The sequence below is a fragment of the Propithecus coquereli genome, unplaced genomic scaffold, assembly GCF_000956105.1.
Source record: "Propithecus coquereli isolate 6110/MARCELLA unplaced genomic scaffold, Pcoq_1.0 Scaffold5, whole genome shotgun sequence".
NCBI lineage: Eukaryota > Metazoa > Chordata > Mammalia > Primates > Indriidae > Propithecus > Propithecus coquereli.
In genome coordinates this window covers 7,681,467-7,699,988 of record NW_012150840.1, presented here as the reverse complement: position 1 = coordinate 7,699,988, position 18,522 = coordinate 7,681,467, and the positions used below count along the sequence as shown (strand labels likewise).

General features: G+C 36.0%; 1 protein-coding gene across 2 annotated transcripts in view; it reads right to left on the bottom strand.

Moving 5' to 3' along the window:
- The window catches only part of GPHN (gephyrin), a 577,313-nt gene that overhangs the window by 134,894 nt on the left and 423,897 nt on the right, over positions 1-18,522 (bottom strand). Inside the window, exon 11 of one of the 2 annotated variants that reach the window (XM_012656202.1) lies at positions 17,894-17,956. The exons of the other annotated variant lie outside the window; for it this stretch is intronic. Within the exon in view, the coding sequence (XP_012511656.1) occupies positions 17,894-17,956 (63 nt within the window). The remainder of the gene's footprint in view (positions 1-17,893; positions 17,957-18,522) is intronic. 2 annotated transcript variants of the gene reach the window in all.

Below are 18,522 nucleotides of genomic sequence, written 5' to 3'. Positions count from 1 at the left end.
AAATGAAACTGAATTTTGATTGTTGATTTTCTATTCTGCAACTTTGCTGAATTCTTTTATTAGTTCTAACAGTATTCTGTGTGTGTGTGACAGAGAGAGAGTAGAATTTTTAGGGTTGTCTATATGGAAGATCATGTCATCTATAGACATCATTTTATTTCTTCCTTTCAAATTAGAGTGCCTTTTATTTCTTTTTCTTGCCTAATGTCTCTGGTCAGGATTTCCAGTAATATATTGAATAGAAGTGGAAAATATAAAAAAATAAGCATCTTTGCCTTGTTCCTGATTTTAGAGAAAAATCTTTCAGTTTTTAACCATTGAGTATGATGTTAGTTGTGGCCTTTTCATATATGACCTCTATTATGTTGAGATAATTTCCTTCTATTCCTAGCTTGATTGTTATTATCATGAAAGTTTACTGAATTTTGTAAAATGCTTTTTCTGCAACAATTGAGTTGATCATGTGATTTTTGTTCTTTGTTCTTTTAATGTGGCATATTACATTTATTGATTTTTGTACACTGTACCATCCTTGCATCCCAGGGACAAATCCCACATTGCCATGGTGTATAATCCTTTAAATGTGCTGTTCAATTTGATTTTTTAGTATTTTGTTGAGGACTTTTGCATCATATTTATGCAAAATTTCTTTTCTTGTAGTATTGTTGTCTGGCTTTAATATCAGGGTAGTGCTGGCCTCATAAAATGAGTTTGGAAGTATTTCCTCCTCTTCAAGTTTCTGGAAGAGTTTGAGAATTGGTAATAATTTTTCTTTAAATGTTTGGTACAATTCTCTAATGAAGCCATCTGGTCATGGCTTTTCTTTGTTGGGAGGTTTCTGATTACTGATTCAATATCATTAGCAGTTATGGATATCTTTTCGATTTTCTGTTTCTTCATAATTCAGTTTTGGTGGGTCATATGTTTCTATGAATTTATCCATTTCCTCCAGGTTATCCAATTTGTTGGTGTATAAACTGTTCACAGTAGTCTCTTATAATCTTTATTTCTGTGGCATAAGTTACAATATCTCCTCTTTCATTTCTGATTTTAGTTGAGTCTTCTCTCTTTTTGACTTAGTCTAGCTAAGGGTTTGTTAATTTTGTTGATATTTTCAAAAATCCAACTCTTAGTTTCATTGTTTTTTTTTCTGTTATTTTTCTATTCTCTACTTTGCTTATTTCTGCTCTAATTTTATTATTTCCTTCTTTCTGCTAACTTTGGATTTAGTTTGTTCTTTTTCTAGTTCCTTGAGGCAGAAAGTTAGGTTGTTGCTTTGAGATCTTTCTTACTCACTAATGTAGTTGTCACCACTATAAACTTCCCTCTTAGTACTGTTTTTGCTACAACCCATAGGTTTTGCTATGTTGTGTTTTTGCTTTTATTTGTCTTAAGATGTTTTCTAATTTCCCTTGTAATTTATTTTTTTGACTAATGGGTTGTTCAAGCGTGTGTTGTTTAATTTTCACATATTTGTGTATTTTCCAGTTTTCCTACTATTGATGTCTACTTTCATTCCATTGTGGTTGTAAAAGATACTTGATAGATCTTGATCTTTTTAACTTTGTTAGGACTTGTGTTTTAGCCTACCATGTGATCTATGTTGAAGAATGTTCCATGTGCAATTGAGAAGAATGTGCATTCTGCTGCTGTTGAGTAGAGTGTTCTGCATATATCTGTTAGGTCCAATTGGTCTATACTGCTGTTCAAGTTCTCTGTTTCCTTATTAATCTGTCTGGTTGTTCTAACCATTATTCAAAGTGGAGTACTGAAATCTCCTATTTTTATTATCATCTATTTCTCCCTTCAATTTTGTCAATGTTTGCTTCATATATCTGGGTGCTCTAATGTTAGATGCATATATATTTATAATTGCTACATATTCCTGGTGAATTGACCCTTTTATGACAGTTTCCAACCTAAAGCCTATTTTGTCTGATATAAGTATGACCACCTCAGCCCTTTTTTTGGTTATGATTTGTATGAAATATCTTCTTCTATCTTTTCATTTTCTGCCTACTTGTCTCTTTACATCTAAGGTGAGTCTCTTGTAGACAGCATATCATTACATCTTGTCTTTTTAACCCATTCAATCACCCTATACCTTTTGATTGGGGAATTTAATCCAATTACCTTTAAAGGACTTACTACTGCCATTTTGTTAACTATTTTCTGTTTCTTATAGCTATTCTGTCCCTCTTTTCCTCTCTTGCTATCTTCCTTTGCATTACTGACATGCTTTGATTCCTTAGTCACTTCCTTTTCTGTACCTTCTGTATTTTCTTTCTGATTACTGTAAGACTTACATAAAATATAACAATCTATAAGTCATACACAAAAATTACTCTTATTATATTTACTCACTCCCACTTTGTTTTTGATGTCACAAATTACATCTTAATATGTTATTTATCCATTGGCATACTTTTATAGTTGTATCTTATGCTTTTGTCTATTAAATTTCATACTAGGAATGAATGTGCTTTACATGCCACCATTATAGTATTACAGTATTCTGTTTCTCTATATATTTTCCTTCACCAGTGAGCTTTGCATTTTCATATGCTTTTATGTTGCTGTCCAGTGTAATTTCATTTTAACTTGCAGGATTCCCTTTACCATTTCTTATAAGCCAGGTCTAGTTGTGATGAACTCCCTCAGTTTTTGTTTATCTGGGAAAACATATTTGTCTTTCATTTTTTTTTTTTTTTTGAGACAGTCTCACTGTGTTGCTCGGGCTAGAGTGCCGTGGTGTCATCCTAGCTCACAGCAACCTCAAACTCCTGGGCTCAAGCGATCCTCCTGCCTCAAGCCTCCCGAGTAGCTGGGACTACAGGCATGCGCCACCATGCCCGGATGATTTTTTCTATATATTTTTAGTTGTCCAATTAATTTCTTTCTAATTTTTAGTAGGGGTCTCGCTCTTGCTCAGGCTGGTTTCGAACTCCTGAGTTCAAACAATCCGCCCGCCTCGGCCTCCCAGAGAGCTAGGATTACAGGCACGAGCCAACACACCCGGCCTGTCTTTCATTTTTGAAGGATAATTTTGCTGGGTATGGTATTCTTTGTAGGCAGATCTTCTTTTTTTTTCCTTTTAGCATTTTGAATATATCCTACTACTGCCTTCTGGCTTATATAGTTTCTGCTGAAATATCCAATGACATTCTTATGGGAGCTCCCTTGTACATGTTAAGTCACTTTTCTCTTGCTTCTTTCAAGGTTTTCTCTTTGTCCTTGACTTCTGACAGTTTGATTATAACATTTCTTGGTGTGGGCCTCTATGCTCTCACCCTAGCAGTATCCTTTGAGCTTCAAGTGTTTGGATGTACATTTCTTTCCTCAGGTATGGGAAGTTTTTGACCAATTATTTCTTCAAATAAGTTCTAGGTCACTTTCTCTCTCTCTTCTCCTTCTGGAACTCTCATAATGTGTACATTTGTCCATGTGATGGCATTCCATAAGTCCCTCTGGCTTTCTTTACTTTTCTTTCATTTTTTTTTCTTTTTACTCCAATGACTTGATAATTTCAAATGACCTGTGTTTGAGTTTGCTGATTTTTTTCTTCTGCTTGATCAAGTCTGCTGTTGAACCCTCTAGTAAATTTTTGAATTCAGTTTTTATATTCTTCAGCTCTAGAATTTCTATTTGGCTCTTTTAAATAATTTCTGTTTAATGATAATCTCATTTTTAAAGATAATAATTTTGACCTCTTTGCTAAGTAATTATAGACCTCCATTTCTTTGAGATTGGTTTCTGGAGAATTATTTTGGCCCTGTGATTGGGCCATGTTTCCCTATTTCTTGGTGTGCCTTGTGATTTTTTGCTGAGTTTTATGCATTTGAGAAAACATCCATATCTCTCAGTCTTTACAGACTGGGTTTGTACAGGGGAAGACCCTTACCATTCAGCCTGGCTAGAGATTCTGGAAGCCTTCCCAAACATTTTTGGGGGGATATGACTTCTCTGTGCCTGTGCATGTAATTTACCAATTAGAAGTTTTGCAGGTTTCTTTATCAGGAGCTTGTAATCTCTTGCTCCTTCTGGTGTTTGTCTACAGCACTGTAGGCTCTGTAGTGCTGCTGCTGCAAGCCACCCCTGCTCTTTATTCTTAGTAGCCCCCAGGCATCAAAAGTATGCCAGCTCCCTGTCAGCACCCCAGTTAGTCAAGACAGAATCCATTTCCCTAGGCAGCCCTCCAAAAATATAGAATACTGAATGCAAGCTTTACTCTCCTGCATGCTGAGGAGGAAGCTGGGAGTTAGGCACCTTCTCCACATTGCACTGAGAGATACTGGTACGTATGTGTGGCATGGCAGGCTCTATGGTGCCTTAGCAAGCTGTCTTCATTCTCCATTGCTTTCAGCAGCCCCCAGGCATCTAAGCTATGCTGGTTCTGTCAATTCAGTGAGATAGAAAGCAGTCCTTTGGGCAGCCCTCTGAAAAGCTGGAATGTTGGATGCGTGTTCTACTCTTCCCCCACAGAGAAAAGCCCTGAGTCAGGTGTACACTCTTGATCATGCTAAGCTTCACTGACTTGGGGAAGGGGGAGTCACAGGTAAAGTAAAATGGTTTTTCTTATCCATTTCAATGTTGTCGTTCTTGGCTTTGCACTGGCTTGGGATAATACAACTTATTACCTGTTTTCTGGAGTTCTCATGAAGGTATTGTGGTGGTCCATATATTGTTAAGTTGGTGTGTCTGTGTGGAAATGAGAGCTGGGACATCCTATTCTACCATCTATTAACTTAATGCTTTCAGCTACATCAGCTACAATATTGACAAAGAGGAGTCAAAAAGATTGACTAGAAGTAATGAATGATGCAATTTTCATATAAAATAAAAAGTGTGATAATCTAGCAAAACAAGGTAAGTGAGACCAAATTTAAACCGAATAGCAAATACTACATAAGGAATCTAGGTTTCGCTAACAAAACAATAATATTTGAGAAACAAGTGTGGTGGTGCATGCCTGTAGTTCCAGCTGCTCAGGAGGCTGAGGTGGGAGGATCACTTGAGGCCAGGAATTTGAGTCCAGCCTGGGACACATAGTGAGACCCTGTCCCTAAAGATAATTTTTTCTTGTTTTTCCTCTTATTTATTTATTAGTCTTTTAACCATTTTTTTCCCAAAACATTAAGGGGGTGCAAATGTTTTTGTTATATGGATACCTTTTATAATGCTTAAGTCGGAGCTTTTGGTGTGCCCATCAGCCAAAAAGTGTTCATTATACACAATAGGCAAGTTTTTACTCCTACCCCCTGGAAATTTTTCAAAAATTTGAGAACGCGGTAAATAAAGTACATGTGGATATAGCAAAGAACATTGAAAATGAAGTTGATTTATTTGGAAGATTCGATGAAAAAGTTGAGAGACAGAGCTTATATACAATAACTCAATAAATATTTATGGAAGTCGATTGCTAGTTATCTTTAGTTATGTGAGAAAGATCATCTAAGTGATGGTAATCTGCTGTTGCCTGACACAGTGAATGCCAATTAGGAGGAGAAGGAATTAGATGTGGCAAGAGAGAATGAGGAAAAATTTTCTAAAAATAAGAGCTACAAGAAATTAGCATGCTTCTCCAAGGATTATTTCAAAATCTTCTTTCCTGGGGATCATTAAAGAAGAGAAAATTTCATGTTTCTTAATAGCAAGGTGCAAGAAAATTAACTAGAAGACCTATTTATATAGCATAGATTAAAGGGCATAAAACTAAAACCAAAAGTCTAATAATATACTCTAGGCAAGAGGTAGTAAGTAATAGATCCTGAACCTGGGTAGCAGTAGTGAGAATGAAGGAAGGGATAATGGCCAAAGTGAAAACATGAAATAATTTGAAGAGAAGGAACAGTTAAGAAAAATAGTATTTTTAATAAACACATTAGTGTTTTTGCTTATGTTTAGTGTTTTCTTTCTCTGTTCCCATTCTAGTCTCTTTTTTAGGATATTCTGCTGTCCCTTGCCTGCTATGCTTGCCCAAGGTCTTCCTCTCATTTATTTATTCACTCACTCATTCAATATATTTATTGAGAGACAGTCAGTGTATTAGATTCTGGGAATAGTATCAGTGAAGAAGATAGATGAGGTGTTGCAAGAAGCTTAGGGTGGAATGGAGGAGATAACAGGGAAGATAGAGAAGTAGTTACATACTGTAAATAGGCTTGAAATAAAGTAGGGAAAGTATAAGACACTAGAGAAGAACATAGGAGGGCAATTTGCTCAAATTTGGGATGTGACGTAAAGCCTCCTGGAGGAAAGGTAGGGTAAGTAGGAGCTATACAGGCTTTGGAAGAGATGGGAAATAAACATTTTGGGAAAGAGGAAACTATTTGCAAATTGAAAGGTTCATATGACTGGTACAATGAATTCAAGGTGGGAGTGGTAGAGGTAAACCTAGAAGCAAACAGAAGCCAGACTATAATCAATTTTAAGGAGTTGGACTTTTATCCAAGAAGAAGAGCTATTAAAAAATTAAAGTTAAAGGAGTATGGCAGGTTTAGATTTTTATTTTAGAAAGATAAAAATGGTTATAGGAAGCAGAATAAAAAACATTATGATTATTTTTGGTTTGGACAACTAGGTGGATAATGATGTCACTCCTTGAAATATGAGAAGAGCAGGTTGAGATTATAAATTTGTTTTAGTCATGTTGAATATGAGATATTTGTGGAATATTCAAGAAGAAATATACAATAGATGATTTCAAATATAAGTCCAAAGTATAGAGAAAAGTTATGGGCTACAGTTATAGATTTGATTTACTTGAAAGCCTTGCAGTGAATGACCTTGCTCATACAGGATACAGAATATGAATGGAAGGTATAAGAGAGACCTCAGAAAAACACCAACATTTAATGACTGGGCCAAAAAAGGAGCCTTCAAAGAAGCTAGAGACAAAGAAAACACATAGTTTAAAAGGAACATTAGGAGAAAGAAAAGCCAAGAAAGATAATGGTTTCAAGAAGGAGGGAGTGATTTAAAAAGGTACCCAAGCTTGATTTGCCATCCTTTAGGCTTTCCCTTCCTTTTATACCCTAATAATGGCCCTATATGCATCCATTTTCTTAAAACTCTGCCCTCAGAGGCAGCATTCAAATTACCTGATAAATGTACTTACGACTAATGGATTCTAAAGCTTTAATTATTACTCCAATTAGTTAACATATTTTCATTGAAAAAGTGGATTTTTTGAGATAATGCCTTCACTCTAAGGAATAATTGTATTACAAAAATAATAGTAATGCTAGTAGTACTAGTAGTAACAATAAGAGCAACTATAAAGCTATACTAACCAAAATAGGGTGGTGTTAGTAGAAAAACAGACACATAGACCAATGGAACAGAATAAAGAACTCAGAAGTAACTCCATGTATTTACAACCAACTGATTTTCAACAAAGGTGCCAAGAGCATACATTAGGAAAAGGACACTATCTTCAATAAATGTTGCTGAGAAAACTGGAGATCCACATGGAGAAGAATGAAACTAAACTCTATCTCTCACCATAAATGAAAATCAACTCAAATGGATTAAATACTTAAACATAAGACCCATAACTATAAAACTACTAGAAGAAAACATAGGGGAAATTCTTCAGGACATTAGTCTAGGCAAAGATATTATGGCTAAGACTTCAAAAGCACAGGCAACAAAATGAAAAATAGACAAATGGGACTATACTAAACTAAAAAATTTCTGCACAGCAAAATAAACAATCAACAGAGTGAAGAGACAATCTATAGAATGGAAGAAAATATTTGCAAACTATTAATCTGACCAGGGACTAATATCCAGGATATATAAGGAACTCAAACAACTCAATAGCAAAAAACAAATAACCTCATTAAAGAGTGGGCAAATGACATGAACAGACATTTCTCAAAAGAAGATATATAAATGGCCAATAAACACATGAAAAAATGTTCAACATCACTAATCATCAGAGAAATACAAATTAAAGCCACAATGAGATACCCTCTTACCCTAGTCAGAATGGCTAATATTAAACATTCAAAAATGTAACACTTTTATAAAAGATGTGTTGATTATGTTCAAGTTCAATGTTTTATCATATCAAGTTTTATTAACATGCAATCCCTAAAAATCTATCTTTTGTGTTTACTGAAAACAGTAAACTGGTTGACAGAAGGAAATGAATTATAGGTGGAAGAATGAAGTAACAGAATTAATAACTAGTGTCATATCATCTTTATAGCATATGTGGTAAGAAAACAATTTTGGCACTGATAATTAGATATTTGTTTATAAATACCCATGGATGTAACAGATATCAATTTCTATGCTTACTTATTGCTTAGATAATATTGGATTGAGTTTTGAAGGCCGTATTAAAATTAATTAGGCAACATAGCATGTTAGTTAAAGATGTGAGCAATAAAATCAGAGTGCCAGGTTTCAAATACTGGCTCCAACTCATATCATTAGTATACCCACAAACAACTTATTTAACTTTAGTGGAATATTTAGTTTCCTTATCTATTTAATGCAGAAATACACAGAATTTTATTCATAGAATTTGTTGATGTTCTGTGTAAGGATTAAGGATGAATCATGTGGAAAAGTATTTGATACGCAGTAACGGTCAATAAAAATTAACCTGTTTTAGCATCATCATGAAAAAATAGTAATACTAGCAGTACTGGTAGTAATAACAACAATAATTGCAGCTAACATTTATTAAGTGATTATTATGTACCTAGCCTTACACTGCTTAATCCTTAACCCATAAATTAGATACTTTTATTACCACATTTTACAGGTGAGGAAACTGATGCACAGAGATACTGAGTACTTGTCCAAGTTCACAAAGCTAATAATTAGAGAAACCAAGATTTGAGCAGAGGTGGTTTGACTCTAAAGCGTACATTCTTTTATAAGATGAGCCAGTGAGGGCAAGAGTTTGAAGTTTGCAGACTATTCACCGAACCTGAAAATATACTAAAAAGGTAACCACTTTCTCTGCTTGTGTGTAAGCCTGAATTTAGGCAGTGCATCAAATTTAGAATTTACAGCTTGTTATATCACAAATCTTACATAATTAAAAATTGTTTTATTACTTCCTTAAATAAGAATGAAAGTTTTTGACGTGATATTTTACATGTTAAGGGATTTTAATGGACTGGATCTATCACTATAGGTAATATTCATCAAACTTGATGGTAGTGGGGTAATGGAAAGATTTCATGAATATATGTAAATTCACTATCATTAAAATGATGCTGGCAAAAAGTGACTAACATTTAAGTATGGATATTAAAATATGTGACTAATGAGGAGATACTAGATAAGTGAAATCATAAATAGAAAAATTTTCAGTATATTATAATTTTTAATTAAATCTAATTGCTGAAACCTTTGCCTGAGTGTTAAGATCACTGGGGGGAACCTAATAATGATAAAGTTCAGTTGACCAGAATAAGACTAGGAAACTTTTACACATGAAATAAAAAAGCGAAGCATCACAGAAAGTTACGAGCTGTAGTTAAACTACTATATCTAAAATTTTCCATTTAATAGTTTTAGGAAGAATTTTTAATGAGTGATATTTATCTCAACTATGTTGTTTTGAATCATGTTCCACTGTATAATGAATGTCTACAATAAAATAGTAATGTCTTCAAGTAAACATAACTTTAAGATAAAATTATTTTAAAATTAAAAGCCCATTAATAACTAGGAATGAATATTGTAGTCTGAGAACTGGCAAAACAACTTGGCAGAAAAGAGTTCCTTGAATAGAGGGCAATGCTGAGTCAGTTTTTCAAAATAGAGCCATGGGAAATCCCTTACTTCAGTAGTGACTTAACTGAATCATTCATTATTCCAGTTAATTTCAACTAAAGTAGTAAAATCTTTTAATTCATTAAAATGGGAATCAGTTTTGTCTCTACATATCTAAAAATTCAAAGCTTCTATTTTATTTCTTTACATTTTGTTCAAATAAGAAATCATAAATAAGATCCTCCAGCAATTAACACAGAACTTTATACATAGTTGAATGCAGAAGAATGCCTTTTCATCAAGTTAGGGTGCAGATAAATGATTTTATACTCTAGGGCTATTTCTGTCTAGATAACTAATGTTGGTTATTGCATTAGAGTGAGTTAAAACATGACTTTTTTATTCTACAATCTTCATTAACATAACTTTATTAATGTAGAAAACTCTTACCCAGAAAGATAAAAGTTGCAAATAATTTCATTATTCATTCCAGGAACTTCCTGAAAGACCCATTAGCTCTTAAATAGAGAATATCAGAGTGATATCAGCAAAATGGTGGAGTAGGAGATACTAGACTTCATCCCCCACAAAAATCAATAATTAGGCAGTTATCCATGAACACAAATAGTTCTGGGAGAGCTCAAGAGTCCAATTATAAACCCAAACAATGCAAGGGAGCAAAATATGGAAAAAACTCCACAGAAAGGATTGCTGTGATGACTGGCATTACCAGAGACATCTGGAGACAAGCTAGGAACAAAAAATAAGGGCGAGCGCTATGAGTATTAGCCACACAGTAGGCACCATGTGGTCCCCAGTGGCCTGCTCTGCAGAGGGCACTGGAAGACTTTGCCACTGAGGACCTCAACAGCAGCAGTAGATGCCCTGCAGCTTTCATAGCAGAAGTCCCCTTAGTGGTCATCAGCATGGACCCTAACAGCCTGCTCTGTATATGAAACTGGCTGCTTTCACCACTGAGGCAAACAATAGCCATTGCTGCTACAGACCTACAAGAGAGGGAGCTGCTCCTCCAAGAAGGAGCCACTTGTGCTGTCCAGGGATCAGTGCAGCCCCACATTCGCAATACCATGCATGCTCTGGACCCTGACTCTGAGGCTGTTCTGTCAGTGCCAGTGCCTAGGATGCTAGAATCACAACCACAGAGAGTAGTTTATTTCAACTATGTCCTTTTGAATTCTATTCCATCGTATAATGAATATCTACAATAAAATAGTAATGTCTTCAAGTAAACATGCCTTTAAGATAAAATTATTTTAAAATTAAATGCCCCAGAACCTCTATAGCTCTGTGTATGCCCACATCCTGGACCCCAGCTCCCCAGGTGCTTTATAAGCACCTGGACTTCACACACCATTACTAATACTGCACTCTGGGCATTGGTGCTGGAACCACCCTGAACTCTGGAGCCGAGGTCCCTCTACTTGTGTCTGAGCTCCAGACCCCGGCTCCATGGCTACTTGGCTACTTCACAGGAATTGTGCATCAGACACTGGTGCCAATGCCACTACGTGCATGTCCATGAGCCTGACCAGTGCTAAAAGGGATCCTCTAGGTCATGACTTCCCCCATGGGAGAAAAAGAGATCAGGATGATCTCAGTAGCCTTCACTACCAAAGACTTCAATAGTCCTTATCACTGCTGTGGAGACCCACAACACTGGCTGCCGATGACCCATGTGATTTTTGCTGATGCTGACCTTAGTTGACAGAGCTGCACGGAGACTATGATGCTGTGCGCTTACTGGAGCCGGAACTGCTGCATCCCATCCAGCCTGCACCCTCACACCCACCCATAAGTGAAGGTCTGTCCCTACTGAAACCAGCCTGTAAAGTCTGGAAGAGGTAACTGGTTTACCACTTGTACAGACATCAGTGCAAGGCAGTAAGAAACATAAAAAATGAAGGAAAGTTTATATTAAAGTAACAGAATAAGTTTTCTGTAACCAACCCCAAAGAAATGAAGATCTATGAATTGTCTGGCAAAGAATTCAAAATAATAATTATAAAATTTTTTTTAACTTTTTTTTTTTAAGAGATGGGATCTATCTTGCCCAGGCTGGTCTTGAACATCTGGCCTCAAGTGATCCTCTCACCTTGGCCTCCCAAAGTGCTGGGATTACAGGCACAAGCCACCATGTGCAGCCAAAAATAATTATTTTAAGGAACTCAGCTACAAGAGAACAGAGATAGACAACTCAACAAAACCAGAAAAACAACATATGAACAAAATGAGAAGTTCGACAGAGAGAGAAATCAAAAAGAACTGAACAGAAATTCTAGAGCTGAAGAATACAGAAAGTGAAATGAAAAATGCAACAGAGAGATCAATGGCTGACTTGATCAAACAGAAGAAAGAATATGAGAATTCAGATAGGTCATCTGATAGCATCAAAGAGAGACCAAGATCCTTTTAAGCCATCATCCCCCAAATCCTTCCATTGGGAGTAGCTTGGGCACTGCTATAGAGGCGCACTGTGGACACAGGCCCCTGACCTCTGCTGCTGGCTGTGGGGTGGCCTACCATAGTCCTGGGGCTTGTCCTGGTCTGTGTGTCCTGGAGCATGTGGAGGCTCAGCTGGGAAGGGGTGCCTGTAGCCTGGCATAGCAGAGAATACTAGTACAAGTTTGACACTAGTATACTGGTTTCACTTCTAAGGGAAGAAAATGCAGGAGACATTTGTCTGATAAATTTTCTCAAGAAATGAAATATACAGGTTACTTTGTAATTGGGAGTAGAAGTTGAACTGTCACCAGATACTTATATATGTTGGCCTACTACATTGTGAAAATGCAAAAATACTTGAGATGTAAAAGTGAGCCTCAAGTTAAGATCAAATTGAAAATAGACTGGAAGACTTAATATTGTTAAGATGGCAATACTACCCAAAGCAATCTATTAATTCATTGCATTCCCCATCAATATTCCAATGGCTTTTGTTGTTGTTGTTGTTCATAAATAGAAAATCTAATTCTAAAATTCACACAGAATGGCCAGGGGGCCTGAAGAGCCAAAATAATAAAATTGAAAGATTTTCCCTTCCCAATTTCAAAACTTACTACACAGCTCACTACAGTAGTCAAAACAGTATGATACTGGCATAAGGATAAACATAATATATAGATCAGTAGAATAGAATGGAGAGTCCAGAAATAAACTGATACATCTACAGTCAAGTGAATTTTGACAAGGGTGCCAATACTATTCAGTGGAGGAAAGAATAGTCTCTTTGACAAATGGCACTGGGACAACTGGATATCCATAAGCAAAAGAATGAAGTTGGAGCCCTACCTCATACCATATATAAAAATTTAACTCAAAATGTATCAATGACCTAAATATAAGAGCTAAAAGCATACAGTTCTTAGAAGAAACATAGGAGCAAGTCTTCATAACCTTGGATTTGGCAATAAAATTTCTTAGATATAACGAAATCACAAGAAACAAAAGAAAAATTATATAAGTTCATCAAAATTAAAAACTTTTATGCACGAAAGAACATTATCAAGAAAGTGAAAAGACAACCTACAGAATGTGAGAAAATACTTGCAAATCACCTATCTGGTAAGGGTCTAATATCTAGAATATATAAAAATTCCTACAACTCAACAACAAAAAGACAAACAACCCAACTAAAAATGGGTAAAAGATTTCAATAGAAATTTCTCCAAAGAAGATGACCAACAAACAAATGACCAACAAACATGAAAAGATGCTCCATATCATTACTCATTATAGAAATGAAAATCAAAAGCACAATGAGATACTATTTCACTCCCACTAGAATGGCTATAATGGAAACAAAGCAGGAAAATATTAATAATAAGTATTGAAAGTATTGACAAGGATGTGAAACTATTAGAACCTTCATACACTGCTGTTGGGAATGTGGAATGGTTCATGAAGCCTTTGTAGTTCCTCAGAAAAGTAAACATAGAGTTGCCATATGACTCAGAAATTCTGCCTCCTAGGTATGTACCCAGAAGAATTGAAAACAGGTACTCAAACAGATAGTGTACACACATGTTCATAGCAGCCTGTTCGAAATAGCCAAAAGGTGTAAATAACCAAACTGTCCATCACCCGATCAATGGATAAACAAAATGTGGTGCAAACATAAAACAGAATATTATGTAGTCATAACAAAGAATGAAATACTGATACATGCTACAATATGGATGAACCTTGAAAACATTAAGCTAAGTAAAAGAATCAAGACATAAAATATCACATACTGTATGGTTCTGTGTATATGAAAGATACAAAATAGGTAAATCCCCAGAGACAGAAAGCAGATTGGTGGTTTCTAGGGTCTGGGGGCAGAGGGACATGAAGAGTAATTGCTTAACAGTATGGAGTTTCCTTTTGGGGTGACGAAATGTTCTTCGAACTAGATAGAGGTGGTGGTTGAACAATATTGCATATTTACTGAATGCCACTGAATTGTTCATTTTAAAATGGCTAATTTTATATTGTGTAAATTTTGCCTCAATTAAAAAAAGAAAGATCAAAAGGAAGGACATTTATGACTAGCTTTGTATGAACTTTGGCATCCAATGGTGATTCATTTGATGCCTCCAAAAACATCCTATGCGGTAGAGATGTTGTGGACCCTGTGTTCCTACGGTTCTCGGTTAGTTCAGAGAGTATCAAAACATTACCTGAAGACTTCATTCTTGGAATAGAAGACGGTATTTCATCTCATACTCTAGTAGAATCCAAATGTGAATAAAATAAAATGAACTGCTTTAGTTTTTTCAGATTTGAATTGACTTGATTCTCTGAAAAATATAGCTCCTTATCCCTACCTAGTTGGTTAGGTTGTTGTTACCACAAGCCTTGATTACCTTATGGGCACTTATACTGACTGACATCTGAAGATTGTACTTAAATGAGCTAATACACCAAAAATCCAATATGTTAGAACTAAATCTTTAACATGTTGTCTTTATTCCTGTGAATCCTAGTAGGATTTCTTGGAGTGAGCACTGCCCCTTTGCTCAATTTGAGCTATGCTCGGGTTTTAATTAATTTTGCTTACATGCAAATTTCATTCTGTAGAGTGGCCAAAATTCAAAATAAACCTCTCTCTCTCTAACACACATACACACTCCTTGCCTTGCTGTCTCCATCAGTCCTAAGCTATCATATCATGATCTTGATCAATTCTAATCAAGCTACCACAGTGAAAGGTCCAACTTATACCTGACTTGGAGATATCATAAATATTCCAACACTGAACCTACACTAAAATGCGATGTACACTGAAACGCAATGCAATGTTAAGGTAGTGTTCTCCCTTACTGTGGTAACCTCTTATTTGTGAGGAGCCAGAATTCAACAATCTTGGAGGTCCTAGGGAGACCCAGTCAAGATCGAGATCTCTTCTCTACCACAGCCCAAGACTTCTGACTTGAAAATTCCTATGTGGCTCTTTAAGCATCCTGTTTAGGGAAGGGCGAGTATCTCTAATTGTTACATTCAGATAAGTCTCGCATTAGATTGAAATTCAATATCTTTTCTTTAAGCTCCTCAATTGCTAAGTTTATTTGGTGTCCTAGGAGTAGGAAATCGTTTTTAGGACCCCTTTGATAAATCTGACTAAATATAAAAATGCTTTTATCCTTGGTAAAAATCTGCCTCATTACCAACAACACTACTATTTGTCTCTGTCTATTCTTGTCATTTTTTGTTATATCTATATGTGGGTTAAGTTCACAAGGAAAAAGACAGGTGTAGGCCCCAAAAAGTGTTTTGCAAGCTGGCCCTGGAGACCAAGAGTTTCAGGTTTCTTTTAGGATTAGTGTCCTTTGGATAATGCTCTGGGTCATTTATTAACCTATGAGAACTTTTCTTATTCTTATTTTGTTTTGTTAGGAAGAGTCTGGCCATGGAAGAATTAAAGTGGCCACCCTGAGGAACTTTTGATATGAGGGGTGTCTTAGCACAAAAAGGGAACAAAATTCCAAACATCTAATGGGCTGGAATTTTTGATTGGTATGAGGAAAAGATCCCTAAGAAAGTCAGATTCCCAAAGTACTTCCTTAAAAAATTCCTTGGCAAGGCAAAATAAAACTGTAATAATAATAATAATAATAATAACAATAATAATAAAGTCTCTTTTAGATCTTCCAAAACCACATCTCAAACCTAATTAAGAGGATTCCTAGGTCTCACTGGCTACTGTAGGCAATGGGTTCCTAACTTTTCTTAAATTGCCATGCTGCTATATGACTTAACCAGGTCTTTAGAAACTGAACCTCTTGCTTGGGCACCAAACATGAACAGACATTTTATGAGTTAAATTTAGTTCTTCAATAACTTCCTACTCTGGGCATATCACTTATCACAAAACTTTATCCCTAGAATATGATCCTTTGTCAGAGGCAAAAATCTGCCTAGATGGCAGAACTCATTTAGCTCACCAGAGCTTGTCAGTTAGGAAGAGATAAGAGGGTTAATATATGTATTGACAGTAGATATCCTTTTGGAATGCTTTGGAAATAAGGAAGGGTTCTTGACCTTGGCAGGACCTCGATTAACAAAGGTTAGCAATTTATAAAACCTTTAAGTGCTCTAATGCTTTGTAAGGAAGTGGTTATTATAAAAGCAGGAGCTGACACAAAAGGAGATAATATGCAGGCTAAAGGAAATGCCTCGACTGATCATTATGCCAGAACAGACAGCTCTCACTAAGATCATAGCCCTTATAAGATCCCAAGAAACTAAATCTTTGGTTTAAAAGCAGTCAAAGCCACTATTATGGAATGCCAGTGATCAGCTTTACAGTCAGAAAAGAAGTACTGGGAGACATCTGAATGTAAATTTGCACAGTTGGCTACTTAGTAGCATTGAAGGTCCTCAAATGGAATTTTCCAAAAATTTTACATGAAATTATCCACTACTGCTGCTATGCTTTGAATGTTTATGTTGAAACTCAATCCCCAAACAAAATTCATGTTGAAACTTAATTGCCAAAGCAACATTATTAAGTGTGGTTGGGCCTTTTAGGAGGTGACCAGGCCATGAGGGCTCCAATCTCATGAATGAGATTAGTGCTTTACAAGAGGGCTTGCAGGGGAGAGTTCACCCCTTCCACTACCCTAGGACATACCGTTCAACTCTGGAGGAAGTTCAAGATGTGTTCAAATGTTCAAGATGATATCTTGCAAGCAAAGACCAGGTCCTCACCAAACACTGCACCTGCTAGCGCCTTGATATTTAATTTTGCATTCTCCAGAAATTTAAAAAATAAATTTCTGTTTTTTATAAGTTATTCAGTTGGTGGTATTTTGTTATAGCAGCATGAATGGACTAAGACAACTGAAAAAACAGATTTGCTACTGTACATAATTACCACTGATAGGAAAGCCTTACTATGTCTCATATGTCACCAATATAATCCTGGTAAAATTATAAAGGTGGGACATGGCTAAGAGCCTAAACTCTAGGCCCCCCAGGAATACCTCCAAATGGATGTCACAAAACTCCCCTTTGCAGTGGGTTTTGAATATGTCTTGGCCATTGCTTACTCTTGGGATGAACTAAAGCCTTTCCTTGACAGAGAACAACTCTAACAGCAACAGAAATTGCTTGTTTTTGTGTTCCCAATCTGGGGAATTCTGATGTCTGCCTATAATGACAGAGGCACCCACTTTACTTGGTCTATTACTAAACAGTTTTGGAAAGCTCTGCCACTTACTAAGAAATTTCACTATCCATATCATCCCCAATCTTCAGGAAAGGTAGAAAGAAAAAACATAATTCTAAAAATCAAATTAGTAAAACTCTCAGAGATTCTTGAATGTTCATGGCTATATTGCTCAGCCTGTTCTCAAACTCCTGGCCTCAAGTGATCCTCCTGACTTAGCCTCCCAAAATGCTAGGATTACAGGCATAAACCACTTTACCTGGCTTCATAAAATTAACTATCTTGGCTAATAACTCTATATCTTGTTGTATAGACTGCTCAGATTGGGGATGGGATCTATCTCTTGGCTTAATTTGGATAATCTTGGCTTCTGGCTAAAAAAAGGACTATAAACTCTGAGCACAATCCTTTTCGTATTTGTATAGTATGGGTCAGGTGTGTTCTAATGCAACAGAACAGGAAAACAATACTTTGACAACTTACCCCAGACACTTGATATACCACTGTGATACCTCAAGTAGAGGTGAAGGTCTGGATTGATCACACCTGCAAATGTGAATGGCCTGTCTTTCAGCTCAGAGTGAAGAATGACCACCAAGGAAAACCCTGATACCTGAAACCATCTATAACTACACAGTTTATTGTCTTTATTAGCTTAACATTACTATTCCACTGTCTTTGTCAATACAACTTTACTATTCCAGAAAACTCTTCCCTTGAAGATAACAGTTGTAAATAACCTTATTGCTCATTCCAGAAACTTCTGGAAAGAGCCATCAACTCTGAAAAAGAGTATCAAAAGACAGTTTACATATCAAGATTCTCAGAACCCCTTGCCTTGCTATGTCTATCAATCTGAAATGATTATATCAGGATCATTATCCAATTCTAATCAAGCCCCCACATTAAAAGATGTGCTTTAGACCAAACTTTAAAATCTCATAAATATCCTGACTTTGCCCTTTCCTTTCTGAGACTCTGACTCTGAGACTAAGACTTTGTTGAAATGGCATTCTCCCTTACTACAGTAGGAGTAACTTCAGCTTTATTATCAATGGGTTGTTTTGACAATACTTTGAAGGAGCCAAAGGAAAGTTACCTCTTCCTTTGAC